Source organism: Cervus elaphus, chromosome 18 (genome assembly GCF_910594005.1).
Source record: "Cervus elaphus chromosome 18, mCerEla1.1, whole genome shotgun sequence".
Classification (NCBI taxonomy): domain Eukaryota; kingdom Metazoa; phylum Chordata; class Mammalia; order Artiodactyla; family Cervidae; genus Cervus; species Cervus elaphus.
In genome coordinates, this window is record NC_057832.1 from 111,555,539 (window position 1) to 111,582,139 (window position 26,601).

General features: G+C 39.1%; 1 long non-coding RNA gene, 1 pseudogene and 4 gene segments (V, D, J or C); 5 read left to right on the forward strand and 1 right to left on the reverse strand.

Annotated features, from left to right (window-relative positions):
* The window catches only part of LOC122674684, a 141,760-nt gene that overhangs the window by 5,842 nt on the left and 109,317 nt on the right, over positions 1 to 26,601 (forward strand).
* Positions 408 to 24,613, reverse strand: LOC122674709. Its single transcript, XR_006335022.1, has 6 exons — positions 24,559 to 24,613; positions 19,466 to 19,559; positions 16,749 to 17,088; positions 16,574 to 16,667; positions 2,563 to 2,704; positions 408 to 2,258 (listed from the first exon to the last, which is right to left on the reverse strand). It is a non-coding gene; the product is annotated as an uncharacterized LOC122674709 (long non-coding RNA).
* Positions 9,734 to 10,541, forward strand: LOC122674688 (annotated as a pseudogene).
* Positions 16,186 to 16,680, forward strand: LOC122674702. The segment is given in 2 exon segments: positions 16,186 to 16,241; positions 16,346 to 16,680. Coding segments are annotated over 2 exon segments (375 nt in total).
* LOC122674704 lies at positions 19,072 to 19,661 on the forward strand. The segment is given in 2 exon segments: positions 19,072 to 19,125; positions 19,238 to 19,661. Coding segments are annotated over 2 exon segments (375 nt in total).
* LOC122674699 lies at positions 23,991 to 24,846 on the forward strand. The segment is given in 2 exon segments: positions 23,991 to 24,226; positions 24,331 to 24,846. Coding segments are annotated over 2 exon segments (432 nt in total).

The following is a 26,601-nucleotide window of genomic DNA, read 5'->3' on the forward strand; positions in this document are numbered from 1 at the left end:
TATCAATAAAAAATTTACAAAGAGTAAAAACACAAGTCACAAATTGAAAAGATATTAGCATTCATGTAAATGACAAAGTTTAGTATCTGAGATATATAAAGAACTGTTACAAATTGTGAGGCCAGCAGAAGTAACACAGCTTAGATTAGGAGTAGACCTTCCTACTTGGTACCACTGTTTTCCAATTAGGACCAATTAGCTTTCACTTAACACTGACCAATGTTTGCCAATTAGGAAATTAGGAACGGGGCGGAAACCTCCAGGAAAGTCCCGCGCGGGGAAAATATTGACCAATGAAATTGCTTTGCAAACGTGTAACAAATCCGCTTCTCACCCTATAAATTTGTGTAACAGCTTGGGCTCGGGGCTCTGTGACTCGCACCACTGCGTTGGTTGCGGGCGGAGAGTCCTGGCTCGAGTCAGTAATAAACTTCCCTTCCTGCGAGTTGCATTGTCTTGGAAGCCTTCTCTCTTCCCGCTTGGGGATTCGGACATCGGGCATAACACAAATAAATGATAGTTAATCTACCAAAAATATGAGGAAAGAGCAATGTACAGAAAAACCAGTGGCCTATAAGTGTATTAATTCAGAATATCAATCTCCTTAGCCGTCATAAAAACGCAAACTAAAGCTATAGTGAGATACCACTTTAACCTAATAAACTGACAAAATTAAAAGAACAGTGCGTGCCAACTGAGTGCTGAGGAGGAACATTTGAATATAGTTGATAAACTGTTGTGGGACTATTTACTTGCTTAATTAATTTGGAAACCATTTTGTCTTGCTATGTAAAATAGACATGGTGACCCTAAGGCTCAATTTTTACAATCCCAGGTATAGAGAAACTTTCACCTAAGTATGTAAAGAATTGTATAAGAATACAGTCCTATTTATAGTAGCATTAAAATCTGGGTTAAAAAAACAAAACAACTAGGGTGCATGAGGTTAAATGGATAATAGATTCTGACAAACTAATAAATGGAATCCTATGTATTAGTGAAACTGATTTATCTAAAACTACATGAGACAACATGATTTAATAACATAGGCATATGTTGAATGGAAAAAGAGCATGGCCAAGAAAAAGAACTCCCACAAATAAATTTAAAAGACATACAACATTGATTAATACAAAATTTGCAGATTCTTACATAAATGAGAAAAACTGTAATGAAAAGCAAGTGAATAAAAATATAAACTTCAGGTGTGTAGTTACATGGACATGGTAGAAAAACAACAATAAAGTCTATAAAAATAACACAGGGGCTTAAAAATTATTAGTATTAATCTAACTCCTAAGCTGATTGATTCAAACAAGAGGATTCATTTTATTGTTTCCCTAAATGCATTGCATATTCATCATAAATATTATTTTGCACAAGTTCAACATTTAATTTTTTAATTTAAGAGGCAGATTTATGATTTTTTAAGTGCAGTGGACACTATTATTGGTAACAGCAAGCTATGTACTGTCTGAGAGGGAAGGGAGGAGGCAAATCTACAAGTTAAAAAAGGAAATAAATTGTTAATATGGAAATAACATTTATTTTTAAAGAAATAGTGAAAGAGTAGAATCAGGAAAAAGAAAATTAAAGCAGTCTGAAATGCACACTAGTTGTTCCACCAGCTTCCCCTGCCCTCCCAGTCTATGAAAAGCTAGCCTCTCATGTACATGGGGACTGTGATGACCATAGGAAGCCACCACGTCACACGGAGGTGATGAAGGGGGATGAGGCGCCTGAGAGGAAAAGCCACTGCCCTGCTTCCTCCCCCAGCCAGCCAGGTGCCTCGGCCTCCTGTGCTGTGTGGCTCTTTTATTCTGGGGAGCAGGAGAGGTGAATTTCTTGGCGTCTAGATTCAGGACTTTCTCCTGCGGCTGCAAAATCAGCCTCCTTCAAGGGCTTTTTGTGAACTTTCTGTCCCTTTCCTCACAGGCTCCATGGACACTGAGGTCACCCAGAGTCCCAGTCATCTGGTTAAAGGAAAAGACCAGAAAGCAAAGATAGGCTGCGTCCCCAAAAAAGGACATACTTATGTTTACTGGTATCACAAAAAGCTGGAAGAAGCATTTGAGTTTTTGGTTAACTTACAGAATCAAGACATTGTGAAAGATACAGAAGTGTTCAAACAGCGATTTTCAGCTGAGTGCCTCCCAAACTCACCCTGCAGCCTGGAAATCAAGTCCACCGAGGCAGCGGACTCAGCTCTGTATTTCTGTGCCAGCCAGCCAGTCCACAGTGCAGCACGTCAGCTCTTCCTAGAACACAAACTCACCATGAACCCAGCTCAGGAAATCAGTGGTGTCGTAGGAGGGTAGGAACTAACGGAAACCCACCTTGAAAGCATTAGCCAGAAGGAAAAATCTGTAAATGGCCACACTGGAAGAGCAGAAAGAGAGGTAGAAAACAGCTGGTGGGAACACAAACCCAAGGATGGGGCAGGAAGCTGTAAGGGGTCTCAGATTCCCCAGGTTGCAGGGTATCTGGCGAAGGAGACACAGGATGTGACCCTGATGGATTAATAACAATCTTTATTAAAACATGTAGTTCTGTGTTTTTCACCTGATAAAGCTGTGCCTTCAGGAATAAGGATAATCAGCAGGTCATCTGTCTTCCCTGGGCACCCTGATCACCCAGCTCTGCACATTCATTAATCCAGACCCAGAGACTCCTCAAGGTTCATCACTGCTTCTCTCAGCTGTCCCTGCCAGAGAAACCGAGCAAGAAAGTCAGCAACTCCCTTCGTCCAGATTCCTATAATCATGGAACTTTTAAAAGCATCGTTGAGGCATAACATACCCGCAACAAAATGCACCCATTTTAGGCACATATTGATGTATTTTGACAAGATTTTACACCCATGTAACCAGCATGACAATCAAGACAGAACATTTCCCCCTTCCCAAAACATCCCCCATGGTATTTTACTGAGGTCCTTTTAACTTCTCTCACTATTGCTTTGTATATTTTTCTTGATCGATCATGTCCCACACATATTTTGTTGAAGTTTTCTTAATTTTTCATAAAATCATTGTAAGAGATATATTATGAATGCACTTTTTAATACCCATAAGGAATTTATTTATTAAAATATTTTCTGTGAAGACTTTACATTTTCCCACTTTGATTTAGTCTTTACATTTCTCAGTTGATGTCTAAACCTCAGTATAGAGGTTTATAGAAAAGACCTTCTCCAGAAGTTAGTGTTTACCGGCAGCCAAAACTGAGATCAGAAAAGTAGCCTCATTTTCTGTGTGCCCGATTGTTAGTATTGCTCTGCTTTAAAGTAAAAGAGACTAAATCAAGCATACTGTTAAAGTTAAGAAGAAATATATTTTGCTTATGAAAATAAGCCAGTGAGTTAAGAGTAATTAAGGGGAATATTTGACAAAACACATGATTTGCAAAGAAAATTTTGGTGCTGCCTCTCTGCTGGTCAAGTCTGTGAATACATTTCTTATTCTTCCCACCGGCCATTTCTATAATTAATATTGTTCAAAGGTCTGTACTACAGATTTACTGCAGTCTCTATCAAAATGCCTACGAACAGAACTAAAACAAATAGTTCTAAAATTGGTATGAAACCACATAAGACCTCAGATAGTGAAAGCAATCAAGAGAAAAAAGAACAAAGCTGGAGAGATTACAATCTCTGATGTCAGTGAATGCTCAAAGCTATAATAATCAAAGCAGAATGGTGCTGGCACACAAATGGACATAGAACTGAGAGCCCAGAAATAAACATGTATGGTCAATGAAACTATGGCAAAGAGTGCAAGAATATACAGTTTGGAAATGACTTCCTCTTCAATAAGTAGTACTATTAAAACTGGACAACTACATAAAAGAATGAAATTAGGACATTTTCTGACACCATACACAAATATAAAGTCAAAATGGATTAAAGACCAACATGTAAGGCCAGAAACCATAAAACTCCCAGAAGAAAACCCAGGCGGAACATTCTTTGACATCTATTGTAGCAATGTATCTTTTGATCTGTCTCTACAAAGGAAAGAAACAAAAGCAAAAATAAACAAATGTGACCTAATCAAGATTAAAATCTTCTCATAGAAAAAAAGAGAGAAAAAAAATCGTTGTCGAAACAAAAAGCTGAACTGATGAATGGAGGGAAATATTTGCAAATAATAAAACCAGTAAAGCGTTAATATCCAAAATATCTTAACAGTTCAGGCAATTCAATTTAAAAAACACAAGCAACCCAATTAAAAATTGGGCATAAGATCTCTCATCTCCTGCTTTGTTGCCTTGCAAACAAACCTCTTCTTGCTCCAATCATCGGCATCTAGTGTTTTGTCTTCCTGTGGGTCAGCCAAGATGAACCTGGCCCAGTAGCATTTGGGATAATGATTTGCAGATATCCTGGCATGCCAGTAACTCCTTTAATAGTAAGATCTAATGTTACACTTTGTAACCCCCATAGCATCTACCACATATCCAGTATCTGTAGTTGTCTACGTCAAACATAGCTGATGAATAAGTAAATGAATGTGACCACAATTTCTAGTCAAGATTGTGCTGAATTTCAAACCAGCAGAACAAGAGAAAAGAGTGTGAATAAGAAAAGGAGGGAAAAAAGTGATTAAAGGCAGATGGCAAATTTAGAAGAAGAACCAAAGGAACCTAGAAAAGTATTGCATTATTAACAACAACAAATTAATAAGTACTGAATTTAACATAAATATAAAAAGTCAGTTTATTTCTATATTCTAGCAACAAACAGTTAAAAATATTTTTAGGGAGAGACCATTTACAAATTCTTAAATTACATATAAAATACGTAAAACAGATTGATTAGGTAAATGAGACTTTAATACAGAAAAATATCAAATCTTAAAGGAAAACATTTTAAAAACCTGAAATAAGTGAAGATTTATACCGTGATCATGAAAAAATTAAACCAGTAGTGTTTCTGCACTATTATCTATGAATTCAATGCAGCACAAAACAAAATCACAATAGGTATTTTCACGAAATTTGATGAAAGTAAACTGAAATTTATGTGTAATAAAGAGACTAGGGAAGATAATATTGAACAAGTAGAAAGTGAGGTGGTTCCTCTTTGAATCACCAAACCATTTCCTAATTTAGAACAATGAAAAAGGCATAAGAATTTACAAATGGAAAATCATAGACTTGAAAGGGCAGCATGCTTATATAGGCATATTATATATGATAGAGCCATCACTGCATGTATGCAGAGGAATAAGGCACTACACAAAATGTTCTTCTGGGACAAGCTGTTATAAAAGATTTTAAAAATTAAAATTCCATACATTATAAAAGAATTAAGTGCTTTAGTGCAACATTCAAAATGTCAGCTGTTTGATAAATAACTTGTGAATTCATCTTTATGACCTCGGATTATGAAAGCATTGCTTATAAAGAATTAAATGTGTACACTCCATAAAAAGAATCTAGACCCAACTAAATTAGAAATATCAATAAAACACACTCCAGGCGCTTCCCTGGGGTCTGTTGGCTAAGACCGGATGTTCTCAATGCAGGGGGCCCAGGTTCCACCCCTGGCCAGGGAACTAGATCCCGCAGGCTGCAACCAAGACCCTGAGTAGCCAAAGAAATACATAAACATATTTAAAAAAATGACAAAGAGTGAAACGCAAGTCACAAAATCAAAAGGTACTAGTAACAAATGTAACTGACAAAATTTGGTAACCAGAATATGTAAGGAACTGTTACGAATAAGTAATAGCTACCAAACCAGAAAGAAATATGGGCATAGCAGTGTACAGAAAACAGTAATGGCCTGTAAACAGAAAAAAAAATATATTCAACCTCCTTAACAATCATAAAAATGCAAACTAACATTACAGTCAGATACCATTTTATCCTAATAGACTGGCAAAAGAATTGTGCCAATTGAGTCCTAGGTGTGTAACACTAGAAAACACACTAAAATGTTCTTGAGATCTTTTGACTTAATTAATTTGGAAAGTATTTGGTCTTAGTATGTAAAGTTAACGTGGTGACCCTAAGGCTCAATTTTTATATTCCCAGGTATAGAGAAATATTACAACTTGGTTTATAAAGGAAGGTATAAGAATGTAGTCCCGTTTGTACTAGTACCAAAATCTAGAGGAAAAAACTACTGTGAATAAATTCAAGAATGGATAATAAATTCTGACAAACTAATAAATGGAATTCTACTTACTAATGAAATTGAATTATCTAAAATTATGTGCAAAACATGAATTACTGGCACAGACACACTATTGAACAAAAAAGAACATTACTGGAACAAGATATAAACAGAATGAACCCCTTAGATAATTTCCAAAGACATAAAACATGATTAATAAATAATTTACAGATTCTTACATAAATCTAAAAGTGGTAATAGAAAGTGAGTAAAAATTTGAACTTTGGGATTATGGTTACCTAGACCTGGTAGAAAAGAATGATAGAATCTAGAAAAATAACAAGGACTTAAAAATTCTCTGGGAAAATCTACCTTCCAAACTGACTGCTTCAGGCAAGATCATTCATTTTATTATTTGTCTAGATCTATTGCAGGTTCATCACAAATATTTCTTTTGTATAGTTCAAAATCTGGTTTGTTAACATAAAATAGCTGCTATGCCATTTTGTAAGTGCAGTAGAAGTCATGATTGACAGACCGCAAGTGATATGGTTCATTGTCTGAGGGAAGGGAGGAGGAGAGAGGGCAAGCTGACAAATTTAAAAAGCAAACAAATTATTCATGAGAAATGATTTTTATGTTTAAAGAAGTGGGGGAAGAGCAGACTCAGGAAACAGAAAAGGAAAGCAGTTTGGAATGCATACTGGTTGTTTCACCAGCTTTCCTTGTCCTGTCAGCCTATGAAATGTTCGAGTCTCAGGTACCCGGGACGGTGACCACAGGAAGCGACCTCGTCACAAGGAGGTGCTGAAGGGGGATGAGGCGCCTGAGAGGAAAAGGCGCTGCCCTGCTTCCTCCTGGAGTCAGCCATGTGCCTCGGCCTCCTGTGCTGTGTGGCTCTTTTTCTCTGGGGAGCAGGTGAGGCAAATGTATTAGATTCAAGTTTTAGGACTTTCTCCTATGGCTGCCAAATCTAGGGCTTTTTGTGAACTTTTATCTCCTCACAGGCTCCATGGACACTGAGGTCACCCAGAGTCCCAGTCATCTGGTCAAAGGAAAAGACCAGAAAGCAAAGATGGACTGCATCCCCATAAAAGGACACTCTTATTTACTGGTATCACAAGAAGCTGGAAGAAGCATTTGAGCTTTTGGTTTGTTTATGGAATGGAAAAATTACAGAAGATACAGCTGTGCTCAAACAGCGATTTTCAGCTGAGTGCCCCCCAAACTCACCCTGCAGCCTGGAAATCAAGTCCACCGAGGCAGCGGACTCAGCTCTGCATTTCTGTGCCAGCAGCCAGGCCACAGTGCAGCACGTCAGCTCTTTTTAGAACACAAACTCACCGTGGACCCAGCTCAGGAAATCAGTGGTGTTGTAGGAGGGTAGGAATTAACAGAAACTGACCTTGAGAGAGCATTAGCCAGAAGGAAAAATCTGTAAATGAGCAACACTGCATGAACAGAAAGAGACGTGGAAAATAACTGGTGGGAACACACACCCAAGGAAGAGGAAGGAAGCTGTGCAGGGGTCTCAGATTCCCCAGTTTGCAGAAAGTGAAAGTGAAAGTGAAGCCGCTCAGTCGTGTCTGACTCTTAGCGACCCCGTGGACTGCAGCCTACCAGGCTCCTCCGTCCATGGGATTTCCCAGGCAAGAGTACTGGAGCGGGTTGCTCAGCTGGTAAAGAATCCAGTTTGCAGAGTATCTGGCAAAGGAGACATGGGATGTGACCTTGATGGGTTTCTAACCATCTTTATTAAAACGTGCAGTTCCGTGCTTTTCATCTGGCAAGGCTGTGCCTTCAGACGTCAGGATAATCGGCAGGTCACCTGTCTTCCGTGGGGACCCTGATCGCCTGGCTCAGCACATTCATTGATCCAGACCCAGAGACTCCTCAGGGTTCATGGTTGCTTCTCTCAGCTGTCCCTGCCAGAGCAACTGAGCAGAAAACTTAGCATCTCCCCAACCAGGTTCCTGCGATGGCGCAACTTTTAAAAGCAACTTTGAGGCATAACATACCAAAACGAAATGCACCAATGTAGGTCCATATTCAGTACATTGTGACAAGTTTTCAATCCGTGCCACCAGCATGAGAATCAAGACACAGACTATTTCCCCCTCCCCCAAAACACCTCCATGCGATTTTACTAAGGTCTTTTTAACTTCTTTTACCATTGCTTTGTATGTTTTTTATAGAATATGTCCAGCACATATTTTGTTGAACTTTTTTGTTTTCTCTAAATTTTTAAGACATGTATTATGAATGTACTTTTTAATTCTCATATGAAATTTATTTATTAAAATATTTCTTCCAAGACTTTGCATTATCCCACTTTGATTTAGTCTTTACACTTCTCAATGGATGTCTCAACCGCAATATATTATAGAAAAACACCTTTTCCAGAAATTAGTGTTCGCTGGCAACTATACCTGAGATCACAAGAGCAGCCTCAACTTCTGTGTGCCTGTTAGTATTGTTCTGCTTTAAAGTGAAAGAAACCAATTCAAACATACTGGAAGAGTTAAGACGAGATACTTTTTGCTTGTGAAAGTAAACCAGTAAGTTAACTATATTTAAGGAGAATATTTTACTGCAAAGCACATGACTTGCAAAGAAGAATTTGGGTGTTGCATCTCTGCTGGTCAAGTCTGTGAATTCATTTCTTGTTCCTCTCATGGGCCATTTCTAGAATTAATATTACTAAAAGGTCTGTACTACAGATTTAATGCAGTCCCTATTGAAATGCCTACAACAATTTTCACAGGATTAGAACAAATAATTCTAAAATTTATGTGAAAGGCACAGAAGACCCCAGATAGTAAAAAGACCCCAGAAAGTAAAAAGAGAATTAAAAAAAAAAAAAAAACCACAAAGCTAAAGGTGTCATACTGTCTGACTTCAGTTAATATTATTAATACAGAGCTATAATAATCAAAACAGAATGGTATTGCCACAAAAATGGACATACACTTGAGAGTCTAGGAATAAACCCACAAAAACATGGTCAGTGAAACTATGACAAAGAATTCAAGAATATACAACTTAGAAAAGATTGACTTCAATAAGTAGTACTGGTAAAACTGGACAGCTACATAAAAGTATGAAATTAGAACGTTTTCAGACCCCACACACACATATAAACTCAAAATAGATTCAAGACTGACATGCAGGCCAGGAACAATAAAACTCCTAGAAGAAAAAACAGTCAGAACACTCTTTGACATCTATTGTAGCAATGTATATTCAGATTTGTCTCACTGGGGGAAGAAAGCAAAAGCAAAAATAAACAAATGCGATTGAATTAACCTTAAAATCTTCTTACAGCAAAAACAAACTAAAGAGGACCACTGATGAAAGAAAAAGATAACGTGCTGAATGGAAGAAAATATATGCAAACAAAATAATCAGTAAACCATTAATATTCAAAATATATAAACAGTTCAGGGAACTCAATATGAAAAACAGAAACAACACAATTTTAAAAATGGGCAGAAGATGCTAGCTACCTTCTCGTCTCCTGTGCCTGACCTGTCCCAGGACCCGTGATGCTGAGGCAGCTACAAGGAGCGACAAACGGTCGGGGTTGAGCCCCAAGTAAGTTGAGGACTCACGCTCTTCTGGCCCTATCCCCCGGGCCCGCCCCACTTGAAGAAATGAGTGGTGGATTGGCCCCAAGTAAAAGCACAGTGTATGTATCCAATCTGCCCTTTTCCCTGACCGACAATGACTTATATCGGATATTTTCCAAGTATGGCAAAGTTGTAAAGGTTACTATAATGAAAGATAAAGATACCAGAAGGAGTAAAGGGGTTGCATTTATTTTATTTTTGGATAAAGACTCTGCACAAAACTGTACCAGGGCAATAAACAACAAACAGTTATTTGGTAGAGTGATAAAAGCAAGCATTGCTATTGACAATGGAAGAGCAGCTGAGTTCATCCGAAGATGAAACTACTTTGATAAATCTAAGTGTTATGAATGTGGGGAAAGTGGACACTTAAGTTATGCCTGTCCTAAAAATATGCTTGGAATACGTGAACCTCCAAAGAAGAAAGAGAAAAAGAAAAAAAGAGAAAATTCCTGAGCCAGAAGAATAAATTGAAGTAGAAGAAAGTGAAGATGAAGGGGAAGATCCTGCTCTTGACAACCTCAGTCAGGCTATAGCTTTCCAGCAAGCCAAAACTGAAGAAGAACAAAAAAAATGGAAACCCAGTTCAGGAGGTCCTTCAATATCAGATGATTCAAGACTCCCAAGGATAAAGAAAAGCACATACTTCAGTGATGAGGAGGAACTTAGTGATGAAAAATATATATATTATGTAAATATCATTAAAAATTTTTTTAAGTCTGGGAGTACCAAGTTCCCTTGGGACTAAAAATTACTTTTTTTTTTTTTTTAAATTACTTTTAGAATTTGAACATAAGAACACTTAGTACCAAATACTTTTTTTACCTTAGATAGTTGATAGGAAATGGTAATTTTATAATATCATGTTTATCTTGCATCAAGATTTGCTAATAATCATTAATCTTTAAAACAGTTCATTTGAATAAAAAAGAAAATGTAATACTATCATAACAATGCTATCCCAAGAAGAAAGTGAAAGTTGTTCAGTCATGTCCGACTCTTTGTGACCCCATGGACTACACAGTTCATGGAATTCTCCAGGCCAGAAATACCGGAGTGGGTGGCTTTTCCCTCCTCCAAGGGATCTTCCCAACCCAGGGATCGAACCCAGGTCTCCCACATTCTTTACCAGCTGAGCCAGAAAGGTAGATAGTAAAAAGATTTGAGAAGCTCATTATAAAAGTTTATTCATGATTGGCTTATATAAGAACTTTTGATATAAATTTCATCTTTAAAACAAACAAATAAACAATAAATAAATAAAAATGGGCAGAAGATCTTTCATCTCTTTGCTTGATTGCCTTGCAAATAAACCACTTCCCTGATGCAAACAGGCTTCCCTTGTGGCTCAGCTAGTAAAGAATCCGCCTGCAATGCAAGAGACCCCAGTTCAATTCCTGGGTTGGGAAGATCTGCTGGAGAAGGTATAGGCTACCCACTCAAGTATTCTTGGGCTTCCCTGGAGGCTCAGCTGGTAAAGAATTCACCCTCAATGTGGGAGACCTGGGTTCGATCGCTGGGTTGGGAAGATCCCCTAGAGAAGGGAACTGCTACCCACTCCACTATTCTGGCCTGGAGAATTCCAAGGACTGTATAGTCCATGGGGTCGCAAAGAGTCGGACATGACTGAGCGACTTTCACTTTCTGCTGCAAACCTGGGCATCTAGTGTTTTGGCTTCACGTGGGTCAGCCAAGATGAACCTGGGCCAATAACAGTTGAGAGAGTGATGTGCTTGCCAGGTGGCACTAGTGGTAAAGAACCTGCCTGCCAGTGCAGGAGATGTAAGAGACATTCGTTTATCTCTGGGTGGGGAAGATCCCCTGGAGGAGGGCAATGCAACCCACCCCAGTGTTCTTGCCTGGAGAATTCCATGGGCAGAGGAGCCTGGCAGACTACAGTCCATGGGTGGCAAAGAGTCAGACGTGACTATCACTGTCACTTTCACCTTGGCATGTGGCTAATTCCTTTAATAGCAGGAGGCAATCTCATACCTTATAACCCTCATAGCATCTACCACATGTTTAGCACCTGTAGTTCTCCAAGTCAAATATAACTGATAAATAAGTAAATGAATGGCACTAGTATTTCTAGTGAAGATTTTGCCAAATTCTGGCCTGTAGAACAATAAAAAAGGCTGAGAATGAGAAAAGGAGGGGAAGATAAGTTTTAAAAGACAGATGGCAAGTTTAGAAGAAGAACCAAAGGAATCTAAAGAAGCATTGCACTATTAATAATAACAGATTTAATAAGTTCATTGAATTTAATATAAATATAAAAAGTTTATTCCATATATTATCAACAGTTAAAATATTTTTTAAAGAGAGATCATTTAAAAATTCTAACATATAAAATACATACATATATAAATACATTATATACATACATACATATATACATAAAATACATACATACATATATAAAATACATTATACATAACATATAAAATACATAAAAACAAATCTATTAGGTAAATGAGACTAATTCAGAAAAGGATTAAATTTTAAAGGAAAACATTTTAAAAATCTGAAATAAGTGAAAATATATACCATGATCATGAATAAGTAAAACCAATGGTAAAGTGAAATGAAAGTGAACTTGCTCAGTCGTGTCCGACTCTTTGTGACACCATGGATTCTAGCCTACCAGGCTCCTCTGTCCATGGGATTTTCCAGGCAAGAGTACTGGAGTGGGTTACCATTTCCTTCTCCAGGGGATCTTCCCGACCCAGGGATCAAACCCAGGTCTCCTGCATTGCAGGCAGACATTTTACCCTCTGAGCCACCAGGGAAGCCCATAGAGTATTCCTAATTCTGCACTATCATCTGTTTGTTCAGGGCTGATCAAAATCCCAAAAGATATTTTCATAAAATTTGATGAAAGTCATCTGAAATTTAAGTGGACAACACAGAGAATAGAGAAAATAATGTTGAACAGGGACAAAGTACGGTGATTTCTCATTGAATTATCAAATCATTTCTTAATTTAGGATAATGAAAAAAGCATAAATAAACAAACTAAAATCATGGATTTAAAAGGGGAGCATGTTTAAGTAGGCATTTTATATATGATAGAGCCAGAGCTGGAGGTATGCAGGGGAATAATGCAATGTTCTTCTGGGACAAGCTGTTATCCACAGAAATAAGTATGGATTTAAATTCATTTTCACAGCCTAAGCAAAAATAATCTTTATTAAAGAATCAAATGCTTACACATAACTTTAAAATGTTAGCTGTCTGGTAAATAACTTGTAAATATATCTTTATGATCTTGGGGTACAAGAGCATAATTACAAAGAATTAAATGCATACCCTCCCCAAAGAGAATGTAGACTCAACTAAGTTAGGAATCAACTGAAAAAAAGGCATTACAAAGAGTGAAAGACAAGCACAGATTGAACAGATATTAGCAGCACATGTAACTGACAAAGTTTGCTACCAGGAATATGTAAGGAATAAGTAATAGCTGAACATTCAAAAAGAAATATGGGCAAAGAGCAGTGTACTAAAAACACTAGTGGCCTATAAACAGAAAAAATATATTAAATCAAAAAGCAAAAGAATTCCAGAGAAAGGTCTACTTCTGCTTCACTGACTACACTAAAGCCTTTGACTGTGTGGATCACAACAAACTGTGGAAAATTCTGAAAGAGATGGGAATACCAGACCACCTGATCTGCCTCCTGAGAAACCTGTATGCCTGTCAAGAAGCAACAGTTAGAACTGGACATGGAACAACAGATTGGTTGAAAATTGGGAAAGGAGCACATCAAGGCCGTAGACTGTCACCCTGCTTATTTAACTTATATGCAGAGTACATCATGTGAAACACTGGGCTGGATGAAGTCCAAGCTGGAATCAAAATTTCTGGGAGAAATATCTCAGATATGCAGATGACACCCCCTTATAACAGAAAGCAAAGAGGAGTTAAAGAGCCTCTTGATGAAAGTAAAAGAGGAGAGTGAAAAAGCTGGTTTAAAACTCAACATTCCAAAAACTGAGATCAATCATGGTATCCGGTTCCATCACTTCCTGGCAGATAGATGGGGAAACAATTGAAATAGTGACAGACCTTATTTTCTTAGGCTCCAAAATCAGAGCAGATGGTAACTGCAGCCATAAAATTAAAAGATTCTTGATCCTTGGAAGAAAAGCAATGACCAACCTAGACAGCATATTAAAAAGCAGAGACACTCACTTTGCCAACAAAGGTCTGTCTAGTCAAAGCTATGGTTTTTCCAATAGTCATGTATGAATGTGAGAGTTGGACCATAAAGAAAGCTGAGCACCAAAGAATGGATGCTTTTGAACTGTGGTGCTGGAGAAGACTCTTGAGAGTCCCTTGGACTGCAAGGAGATCAAACCAGTCAATCCTAAAGGAAATCAGTCCTGAATATTCATTAGAAGGACTGATGCTGGAGCTGAAATTCCAGTACTTTGACCACCTAATATGAAGTCCTGACTCATTGGAAAAGACCCTGATGCTAGGAAAGATGGAAGGCAGGAGGAGAAGGGGATGACAGAGGATGAGATGGTTGGATGGCATCACCAACTTGATGGACCTGAGTTTGAGCAAGCTCTGGAAGTTAGTGATAGACAGGGAAGCCTGGCATGCTGCAGTCCTTGGGGTCACAAAGAGTCAGACATGACTGAGCAACTGAACTGAACTAAACTGAAAAATCATAAAAATGCAAACTAAAACGAGTGATATACTATTTTATCCTAATAGACTGGCAAAGTTAAAAGAACATAAGTGCCAGGACTTCCATGGCAGACGAGTGGCTAAGACTCTGGGCTTCCCCTGCAGGAGGCGCTGGTTCTATCCCTGTTCAGGGTACTAGTAAACCACACGCCACCTGGCACAGTCAGAAATTTAAAAAATTAGAAAGAATAGTACCAATTGAATTTTAGATGTGCAACCCAAGAAAACACACAACAGCTGTTGGGATTATTTATCTGGCTTAATTTAGAGCTTTCCTGGGGCTTCCCTAGTGGCTCAGATGGTAAAGCATCTGCCCGCAATGCTGGAGACCCAGGTTCAATCCCTGGGTTGGGATGATCCGGTGGAGAAGGAAATGGCAACCCACTCCAGTATTCTTGCCTGAAAAATTCCACAGATGGAGAGGCCTGGTAGGCTACAGTCCATGGGGTCGCAAAGAGTTAGACACAACTAAGCAACTTCATTTTAATTTGGAAAGCATTTTGTCTTAGCATGTAGAGTTGACATGGTGACTCTAAGGCTCAATTTTATATTCCTGGGTATAGAGAAATATTATACCTTGGTATGTAAAGAAAGGTATAAGAATGCCATCCTGTTTGTACTAGCACCAAAATCTAGAGGAGAAAACTAGTGTACATTAACTCAAGAATGGATAATAAATTCTGACGAACTATTAATAATAAATGGAACCTTATATATTAATGATGGCTCAGTGGGTAAAGAATCCACCTGCTTTGCAGGAGACACAGGAGATGCAGGTTGGACCCGTGGGTTGGGAAGATCCCCTGGAGGAGGACATGGCAACCGATTCCAGGATTCTTGCCTGAAAAATCCCAGGGACAGAGGAACTTGGTGGGCTACAGTCCATGGGGTCACAAAGAGTCAGACACGACTGAGGGAATGAGCAGGCATGCACATATTAGCAAAAGTGAATTATATAAAATTTTCTGCAAAAACATAAATTATTATCACAGACATAATGCTGAATTAAAAAATGACAGAAAAAGTATAAATAGAATAAATCCCTTAGATAAATTTCAAAGACATAAAACACTGATTAATATATAATTTACAGATTCTTACATAAGTCTAAAACTGATAATGGAAGGAAAGTGAGTAAAAACTTGAACTTTAGGATTATGCTTTCCTAGACGTAGTAGAGAAAGAATGATAAAATCTAGAAAAATAACACAGGGACTTAAAAATTCTCAGAGAAAATTTGTCTCCTAAGCTAACAGTTTCAGGCTGGATGACTCGTTTTATTATTTCTCTAGATGCTTTATATATCCATCACAAATATTTCTTTTGTATAGTTCAAAATTTGGCTTGTTAGTAGAAGGTAGCTGCTGTATTCACTTGTAAGTGCAGTAGAAGCTAAGACTGACATAGAGCAAGTTGTGTAGTTCATTGTCTGAGAGGGAAGGGGGGAGGGGAGGAGGCAAACTGGCAAAATGAAAAGCAAGTAAGTTATTGATGTGTAACTGATTTTATTTTTAAAGAAAGGATGAAAGAGCAGAATCAGGAAAAAGACTATTGAAGCAGTCTGAAATCCACACTAGTTGTTCCACCAGCTTCCCCTGCCCTCCCAGTCTATGAAAAGCTAGCCTCTCATGTACATGGGGACTGTGATGACCACAGGAAGCCACCACGTCACAGGGAGGTGATGAAGGGGGATGAGGCGCCTGAGAGGAAAAGCCACGGCCCTGCTTCCTCCCCCAGCCAGCCATGTGCCTCGGCCTCCTGTGCTGTGTGGCTCTTTTATTCTGGGGAGCAGGTGAGGTGGATTTCTTGGCCTCTAGATTCAGGACTTTCTCCTGCGGCTGCAAAATCAGCCTCCTTCAAGGGCTTTTTGTGAACTTTCTGTCTCTTTCCTTACAGGCTCCATGGACACTGAGGTCACCCAGAGTCCCAGTCATCTGGTTAAAGGAAAAGACCAGAAAGCCAAGATGGATTGTGTCCCCAAAAAAGGACATATTCATGTTTACTGGTATCGCAAGAAGCTGGAAGAAGCATTCGAGTTTTTGGTTTACTTACAGAATGAAGAAATTATAGAAGATACAGCTGTGTTCAAACAGCAATTTTCAGCTAAGTGCCCCAAAAACTCACCCTGCAGCCTGGAAATCAACTCCACCGAGGCAGCGGACTCAGCTCTGTATTTCTGTGCCAGCAGCCAGTCCACAGTGCAGCACGTCAGCTCTTCCTAGAACACAAACTCACCGTGGACTCAGCCCAGGAAATCAGTGGTGTCGTAGGAGGGTAGGAACTACTAACGGAAACCCACCTTGAAAGAGCATAAACCAGAAAGAAAAACCTGTAAATGGCCACACAGGATGAGCAGAAGGGGAGGTGGAAAAGAGCTGGTGGGAACACAAATCCAAGGATGGGGAAGGAAGCTGTAAGGAGTCTCATATTCCCCAGTTTGCAGGGTATCTGGCAAAGAAGACACAGGATGTGACCTTGATGGATTCCTAAGAATCTTTATTAAAATATGCAGTTCTGAGCTTTTCATCTGGCAAAGCTGTGCCTGCAGAAATACAGATAACTGGCAGGTCATCATCTTCTGTGGGCACCCTGATGACCTGGCTCAGCACATTCATTGATCCAAACAAGGAACTGAGTGTCTAGAAATAAAACCACACAAATATGGTCAATTAAACTATGACAAGGAATGCAGGAATATACAGTTTGGAGATAGACATTCTCTTCAATAAGTGGTGCTGGTGAAATTAGACAACTACATAAAGAAAAGAAATTGGAGCATTTCCTCATACCATATACAAATTCAAACACAAAATGGATTAAAGACAGACATGTAATGCCAAAAATCATAAAACTCCTAGGAAAAAACACAGACAGAACACTCTCTGCTATAAGTTGTGCAATAAATGTTGAGATCTGTCTTCTCAGGAAAAGGAAACAAAAGCAAGAATAATCAAAGGGAAACTTATTAAGCATGAAACTTTCTCACAGCCAAAAGCAAACAAACAAACAAACAAAATGTTGACAAAGACAACCTGCTGAATGGGAGAAAATATTTGTGAATGATATAACCAGTAAAGAATTAATATCCAAAATTTTCACATTAAGTTCAGTCAACTCATTATGAAAAACAAAAACAGCACAAAAAAATCGGCAGAAGATCTCTCATCTCCTTGCTTGGCTGACTGCCTTGCAGACAAATCTCTTCTCTCCTACAAACCTGGGCATCTCTTGTTTTGGCTTTCCTGTGGGTCAGTCGAGAAGGACCTGGTGCAGTAATAGTTGGGAGAATGATTTGCAAATATCCTGGCATGCCAATAACTCCTCTAATAGCAGGGCCTAATCTTACACTTTTTAACCCTCCATAGCATCTACCACATATCTAGTACCTGTAGCTGTCTGGGTCAAACATAATTCATAAGTAAGTAAATGAAGTCTGCCACTGTTTCTGGTCATGATTATGCTGAATATCTAGCCAACAGAACTAGAAAAAAGGGTGAGAATGAGGAAAGGAGCAAAGAAATTATTAAAGACAGATGGAAAATTGAGAAGAAGAACCAAAGGAATCTAAAGAAGACTTGCATTATTAATAACAACAAATTTAATAAGTTTACTGGCATGCTGTGATTCATGGGGTCGCAAAGAGTCAGACACGACTGAGCGACTGAACTGAACTGAATTTAACATAAACTTAAAAAGTCAATTTATTTCCATATACTAGCAACAGTCAAAAAATTATTTTTTAAAGAGAGAGACCATTTACAAATTATAACAATATATAAAATACACTAAAAAATCTATTAGGTAAATGATTATTTAATTCAGGAAAGTATTACATTTTAGGGAAAGCATTTTAAAAACCTGAAATAAGTGAAGCTATATACCATGATCATGCATAAGTTAAACCAATAGAAAGAGCATTCCTATTTTTGTACTATCATCTATGTATTCGATGCAGCACTAATCAAAATCACAGAAGATACTTTCATGAAATTTGATGAAAGTCATTTAAACTTAGGAAAAGAGAGAGAATAGGGAAGATAATGTTACTATTACCAAGATAGGTAAAGAAAGAAAGACAAGAATCTAGAAAAATAACACGGAGACTTGAAAATTCTTGGTGAAAGTCTGTCTCCTAAACTGATTGTTCCAGGCAAGATCATTCATTTTATTATTTCTCTAGATGTATTGCATGTTTACCATGAATATCTGTAGAGCTCTAAGTTTGTTTTTTTACCATAAAGTAGCTGCTATACGATTTTGTAAATGCAATAGAAGCTATGATTGACCTATAGCAAAGTGTATCGTTCATTGCCTAAGAGGGAAGGGAGGAGGGGAAAAGGTAGATTGACAAGTTAAAAAAGCAAATAAATTACTGATGTGAAATGACTTCTATTTTTTAAAGACTGATGAGAGAGAAGGATCAGGAAAAAGAAACACAAAGCAGTTTCAAATTCAGACTAGTTGTTTCACCAGCTTTCTCTGCCCTCGCAGCCTATGAAATGTTAGAGACTGACGTACACAGGGACCGTAATGACCACGTGAACCGACCACGTCACAAGGAAGTGCTGAAGGGGGATGAGGCAGCTTGGAGAAAAAGTCACTGCCCTGCCTTCTCCCTGATCCAGACATGTGCTTCAGCCTCCTGTGCTGTGTGACCTTTTTTTTCTGGGGAGCAGGTAAGTCCCTGTTGTGAAGTTGTTGGACTCCAGTCTCAGGACTTTCTCCTGTGGCTGCAAAATCAGCCTTTCTCCTGGGCTTTCACTACACCATCTGTCTCTTTCCTTACAGGGTCCATGGACACCGAGGTCATCCAGAGTCCAAGTCATCTGGTCAAAGGAAAAGACCAGAAAGCAAAGATGGATTGTGTCCCCATAAAAGGACATATTAATGTTTACTGGTATCGCAAGAAGCTGGAAGAACCATTCGAGTTTTTGGTTTACTTACACAATCAAGACACTGTGGAAGATACAGAAGTGTTCAAACAGCGATTTTCAGCTGAGTGCCCACAAAACTCACCCTGCAGCCTGGAAATCAAGTCCACCGAGGCAGCAGACTCAGCTCTGTATTTCTGTGCCAGCAGCCAGTCCACAGTGCAGCACGTCAGCTCTTCCTAGAACACAAACTCACCGTGAACCCAGCTCAGGAAATCAGTGATGTCGTAGGAGGGTAGGAACTAACAGAAACTCACCTTGAAAGAGCATAAACCAGAAAGAAAAACCTGTAAATGGCCACACAGGATGAGCAGAAGGGGAGGTGGAAAATAACTGGTGGGAACACAAACCCACGGATGGGGCAGGAAGCTGTAAGGGGACTCAGATTCCCCAGTTTGCAGGGTGTCTGGCAGAGGAGAGACACAGGATGTGACCTTGATGGGTTCCTAAGAATCTTTATTAAAACATGCAATTCTGAGCTTTTCATCTGGCAATGCTGTGCCTTCAGAAATAATCAGCAGGGGCACCATAATCTCCTGGCTCAGCACATTAATTGATCCAGACTCAGGGACTCTTTAGGGGTTCATGGCTGCTTCTCTCTGCTGTCCCTGCCAGAGAAGCTGAGCAAGAAACTCAGCAACTCCCTAGGTCCTGACTACTACATTTACACAAGCTTTAAAAGCAACAACTCTGCAATAAAATGCACCCATTATGAGCATATGTGTCAATGTATTTTGATGAGATTTTGTGCCTATATAGATAGCTGGCATGATGATCAAGACACAGAATACTTCTCCCTCCCTTAGAAGTCCCTCCTTGATATTTTACTGAGGTCTTTTTAAGTTCTCTAAGCTTGGTGTCTAATTTTTTTAATTGTAAGATCATAGCACATGGTCCATCACTTCATGGCAAATAGATGAGGAGAAATTGGAAACTAAAAGATTTTATTTTCTTGAGCTCTGAAATCACTGCAGATGGTGACTGCAGGCATGAAATTAAAAGACTCTTGCTCCTTGGAAGAAAAGCTATGACAAACCTAGATAGCATATTAAAAAGCAGAGACATTACTTTGCTGACAAAGGTCTGTCTAGTCAAAGCTACGGTTTTTCCAGTAGTCATGTGTGGATGTGAGAGTTGGACCATAAATAAAGCTGAGCGCCAAAGAATTGATGCTTCTGAACTGTGGTGTTGGAGAAGACTCTTGTGGTGCTGGAGAGTCCCTTGGACTGCAAGGAGATGAAACCAGTCAACCCTAGAGGAAATCAGTTCTGAGTATTCATAGGAAGGACTGATGTGGAAGCTAAAGCTCCAATACTTTGGACACCTGATATGAAGCCTTGACTCATTGGAAAAGACCCTGATGCTGGGAAAAATTGAAGGCAGGAGAGGTGGGCAAGAGAGTATGAGATGGTTGGATGGCATCACCAACTCGATGGCAAGCTCTGAAAGTTGGTGATGGACAGGGATGCCTGGTGTGCTGCAGTCCATGGGGTCACAAAGAGTTGGACACGACTAATCAACTGAACTGAACTGGAAAATCATAAAAATGCAACTAAAACTACAGTGAGATACTGTTTTATCTTAATAGACTGGCAAAGTTAAAAGAACATAAGTGCCAGGACTTCCATGGTGGTCTAGTGGTTAAGACTCTGGGCTTCTTGCCAGGGTCCAGCCCCAGCAGGATCCAGGGGAACCCTCAGGATGAACGCCGTCGGCGAGAGAAGACACGTGAGACCAGCCTTGATAGGGCCAAGTCTGCGAGGGAGAGAGAGAAAGAGAGAGAGAGAGAGCAGACCAGGAGTGTGCAGCAGAGTCTGGCAGTTGCTTTATTTTTCACCGCAGCCTTCATACCCTAAGTTTCTACATTTCTAAGGGGCAGATAAGCACACAGACTTAGTTTAACATTATATCAGCTTGTCCTTCACGAAACCAGGTGTGCTCTGTATGTTTTTTGTTTATGAGAGTCTTTTCCCATAGATTTTTTGTACATTATCTTCTGGCCTCGAGGTTAGCAGAAAACAGAAAAGTGGCAGTCTCACGGTACAGCAAGTTGTAACATAATAGAAATATAATCTTGTTAACACAAAAGTCAGTCTTTTTGCAGAAATTCTCAGCTAAATTTATCTAAAAAGATTAACACACAAAGACCCTGTGGCTCTAATGAGGCAGCCCCTGTTTAGCACTCCTGGTTAAAATTAACAATTATCTTATTGTTTTTACACTAGGGCTAAACTCTTATTTTTCTAGTTCTCCAACTATATTAACAATAGTGTCCACTGCACAATCTCAGCACATTAACATCAATCCAACGTTGATCCAATAACCACTTTTAAAACAATATTTTTTGTATTCTCTAATAGGGCTTCCTCACCCCGCAAAGGGCTCTGTGCCTATTAGGGCCTTTTTAATGGTTAATCTCTATGTATAATATCTTTTGGCTTTCAGGCCTGTTGACAATTTATGGCTTGCACCTGGTGTAACTTTAAGCAACTTCAGTAGCCGACCCTGTCTTTTTTGTGGTAAATCTATTTTCTTTCTATTAGGTGTCATCTCCATGGGAACTAGATGGGATTACATTTTTACAGAACAGAAATGCGAAGGACTGCAAAAACAGCAGATATGGCACAAAACAGGCTCTTAGTCTAAAAGTTAATTACCTGCAAGAAGTCGCCAGCTAATCTCTATATAAACAATTTTCTATTAGGCACATTTGTGGCTATAATATTTGTGGAGCTTTTCTCACCCCGTGGAAGGACCTATGCTTAATAGTTTCTTTTGTTAGCGTACTGTGCTTAGGATGTTTAGAACAATCATGAGCATTTTGTGCAATGAGATCACACATTTATCAAACAAGCCAGAATGCCAGCAAAAGGGTTTGAATTGAAGCATTTCCTTCATCCCTGGCCCCTTCACAGGGTACCAGCATCTAGGAGATTTATTAATTAGGGTTTTAAGTTGGTCTTTATTTAGTGAAAGAGGAGCAGGAGAGCTCTCTGCAGGCAACACAAGAATCCGCAGCAGGGCAAACAAGAACAACAGCAGAAAAGGGGGGAGGATACAGGGTGGGGTAGAGGCCAAGGCCAACCTGGATGGTCCCTTATATCGTGGACGGCCTTGCCTGTCAGGTATTTTCCTCGTGACCTCGTCATGGATGGGGTCCCGGACGGCCTTGCCTGTCCGGTATTTTCTTCATGACCTCGTCATGGGCGGGACCTCCCATAATGGCTCCCAGCACTGAAATTTTATCTTAATAGACTGGCAAAGTTAAAAGAACATAAGTGCCAGGACTTCCATGGTGGTCTAGTGGTTAAGACTCTGGGCTTCTCCTGCAGGGGGCGCTGATTCTATCCTTGCTCAGGGTACTAATAAACCACATGCCAACTGGCACAGCCAACAATTTTAAAAATTAGAAAGAACAGTACCAGTTGAATTTTAGATGTGCAACCCTGGAAAACACACAACGGTTGTTGGGATTATTTATTTGGCATAATTTGGAAAGCTTTTTGTCTTAGTGTGTAAAGTTGACATGGTGACCCTAAGGCTCAATTTTTATATACATGGGTATAGGGAAATATTATACCTTGGTATGTAAAGAAAGGTCCTGTTTGTACAGGAATGCAGTCCTGTTTCTACCAGCACCAAAATCTAGAGGAGAAAACTAGTGTACATTAACTCAGAATGGATAATAAATTCTGACGAACTATTAATAATAAATGGAACCTTATAAATTAGTGATGGCTCATCGGGTAAAGAATCCACCTGCTTTTCAGGAGACACAGGAGACGCAGGTTGGACCCATGGGTCGGGAAGATCCCTGGAGGAGGAAATGGTAACCCAATCCAGTATTCTTGCCTGAAAAATCCCAGGGACAGAGGAACTTGATGGGCTACAGTCCATGGGGTCACAGAGAGTCAGACACGACTGAGGGAATGAACAGTCATGCACATATTAGCAAAAGTAAATTATATAAAATTATCTGCCAAAACAATAATAATAAAGTATTATCATTTAAATTATTATATGAAATAATAATAATTATCACAGACATAATGCTGAATAAAAAAATGACACAGAAAAAGTATAAACAGAATAAATCCCTTAGATAAATTTCAAAGACATAAAACACTGATTAGTATATAATTTACAGATTCTTTTATAAGTCTAAAACTGGAAATGGAAAGAAAGTGAGTAAAAACTTGAACTTTGGGATTATGTTTTCCAAGACCTGTAGAGAAAGAATGATAAAATCTAGAAAAATAACACAGGGACTTAAAAATTCTCAGAGAAAATCTGTCTCCTAAGCTAACAGTTTCAGGCTAGATGACTCGTTTTATTATTTCTCTAGATGCTTTATATATCCATCACAAATATTTCTTTTGTATAGTTCAAAATTTGGCTTGTTAGTAGAAGATAGCTGCTGTATCCACTTGTAAGTGCAGTAGAAGCTAAGACTGACATAGAGCAAGTTGTGTAGTTCATTGTCTGAGAGGGAAGCGGGGAGGGGAGGAGGCAAACCGGCAAAATAAAAAGCAAGTAAGTTATTGATGTGTAACTGATTTTTATTTTTAAAGAAATGATGAAAGAGCAGAATCAGGAAAAAGATTATTGAAGCAGTCTGAAATGCACACTAGTTGTTCCACCAGCTTCCCCTGCCCTCCCAGTCTATGAAAAGCTAGCCTCTCATGTACATGGGGACTGTGATGACCACAGAAAGAGATCACGTCACAGGGAGGTGCTGAAGGGGGATGAGGCGCCTGAGAGGAGAAGCCACGGCCCTGCTTCCTCCCCGAGCCAGCCATGTGCCTCGGCCTCCTGTGCTGTGTGGCTCTTTTATTCTGGGGAGCAGGTGAGGTGAATTTCTTGGCCTCTAGATTCAGGACTTTCTCCTGCGGCTGTAAAATCAGGCTCCTTCAAGGACTTTTTGTGAACTTTCTGTCTCTTTCCTCACAGGCTCCATGGACACTGAGGTCGCCCAGAGTCCCAGTCATCTGGTCAAAGGAAAAGACCAGAAAGCCAAGATGGATTGTGTCCCCAAAAAAGGACATACTTATGTTTACTGGTATCGCAAGAAGCTGGAAGAACCATTCGAGTTTTTGGTTTACTTACAGAATGAAAAAATTATAGAAGATACAGCTGTGTTCAAACAGCGATTTTCAGCTAAGTGCCCCAAAAACTCACCCTGCAGCCTGGAAATCAACTCCACCGAGGCAGCGGACTCAGCTCTGTATTTCTGTGCCAGCCAGCCAGTCCACAGTGCAGCACGTCAGCCCTTCCTAGAACACAAACTCACCGTGAACCCAGCTCAGGAAATCAGTGGTGTCATAGGAGGGTAGGAACTACTAACGGAAACCCACCTTGAAAGAGCATAAACCAGAAAGAAAAACCTGTAAATGGCCACACAGGATGAGCAGAAGGGGAGGTGGAAAACAGCTGGTGGGAATACAAATCCAAGGATGGGGAAGGAAGCTGTAAGGGGTCTCAGATTCCCCAGTGTGCAGGGTATCTGGCAAAGAAGACACAGGATGTGACCTTGATGGATTCCTAAGAATCTTTACTAAAATATGCAGTTCTGAGCTTTTCATCTGGCAAAGCTGTGCCTGCAGAAATACAGATAACTGGCAGGTCATCGTCTTCCATGGGCACCCTGATGACCTGGCTCAGCACATTCATTGATCCAAACATAGAACTGAGTGTCTAGAAATAAAACCACACAAATATGGTCAATTAAAATATGACAAGGAATGCAGGAATATACAGTTTGGAAATAGACATTCTCTTCAATAAGTGGTGCTGGTGAAACTAGACAACTACGTAAAAAAAAGAAATTGGAGCATTTCCTCATACCATACACAAATTCAAACACAAAATGGATTGAAGACAGACATGTAATGCCAAAAATCATAAAACTCCTAGGAAAAAACACAGACAGAACACTCTCTGCTATAAGTTGTACAATAAATGTTGAGATCTGTCTTCTCAGGAAAAGGAAACAAAAGCAAGAATAATCAAAGGGAAACTTATTAAGCATGAAACTTTCTCACAGCCAAAAACAAACAAACAAACAAACAAAATGTTGACAAAGACAACCTGCTGAATGGGAGAAAATATTTGTGAATGATATAACCAGTAAAGAATTAATATCCAAAATTTTCACATTAAGTTCAGTCAACTCATTATGAAAAACAAAAACAGCACCAAAAAATTGGCAGAAGATCTCTCAACTCCTTGCTTGGCTGACTGCCTTGCAGACAAATCTCTTCTCTCCTACAAACCTGGGCATCTCTTGTTTTGGCTTTCCTGTGGGTCAGTCGAGAAGGACCTGGTCCAGTAACAGTTGGGAGAATGATTTGCAAATACCCTGGCATGCCAATAACTCCTCTAATAGCAGGGCCTAATCTTACACTTTTTAACCCTCCATAGCATCTACCACATATCTAGTACCTGTAGCTGTCTGGGTCAAACATAATTCATAAGTAAGTAAATGAAGTCTGCCACTGTTTCTGGTCATGATTATGCTGAATATCTAGTCAATAGAACTAGAAAAAGGGGTGAGAATGAGGAAAGGAGCAAAGAAATTATTAAAGACAGATGGAAAATTGAGAAGAAGAACCAAAGGAATCTAAAGAAGAATTGCATTATTAATAACAACAAATTTAATAAGTTTCCTGAATTTAACATAAACTTAAAAAGTCAATTTATTTCCATATACTAGCAACAGTCAAAAAAATATTTTTTAGAGAGAGAGACCATTTACAAATTATAACAATATATAAAATACACTAAAAAATCTATTAGGTAAATGATTATTTAATTCAGGAAAGTATTACATTTTAGGGAAAACATTTTAAAAACCTGAAATAAGTGAAGCTATATACGATGATCATGAATAACTTAAATCAATAGAAAGAGCATTCCTATTTTTGTACTATCATCTATGTATTCGATGCAGCACTAATCAAAATCACAAAAGACACTTCCATGAAATTTTTTTTTAGGATGACTGAATTCATTTTATTTTTTTTTTTTTCATTTATTTCCATCAGTTGGAGGCCAACCACTCTACAATATTGTAGTTGTTTTTGTCATACATTGACATGAATCAGCCATGGAGTTACATGTATTCCCCATCCCGATCCCCCCTCCCACCTCCCTCTCTACCCAATTCATCTGGGTCTTCCCAGTGCACCAGGCCCGAGCACTTGTCTCATGCATCCAACCTGG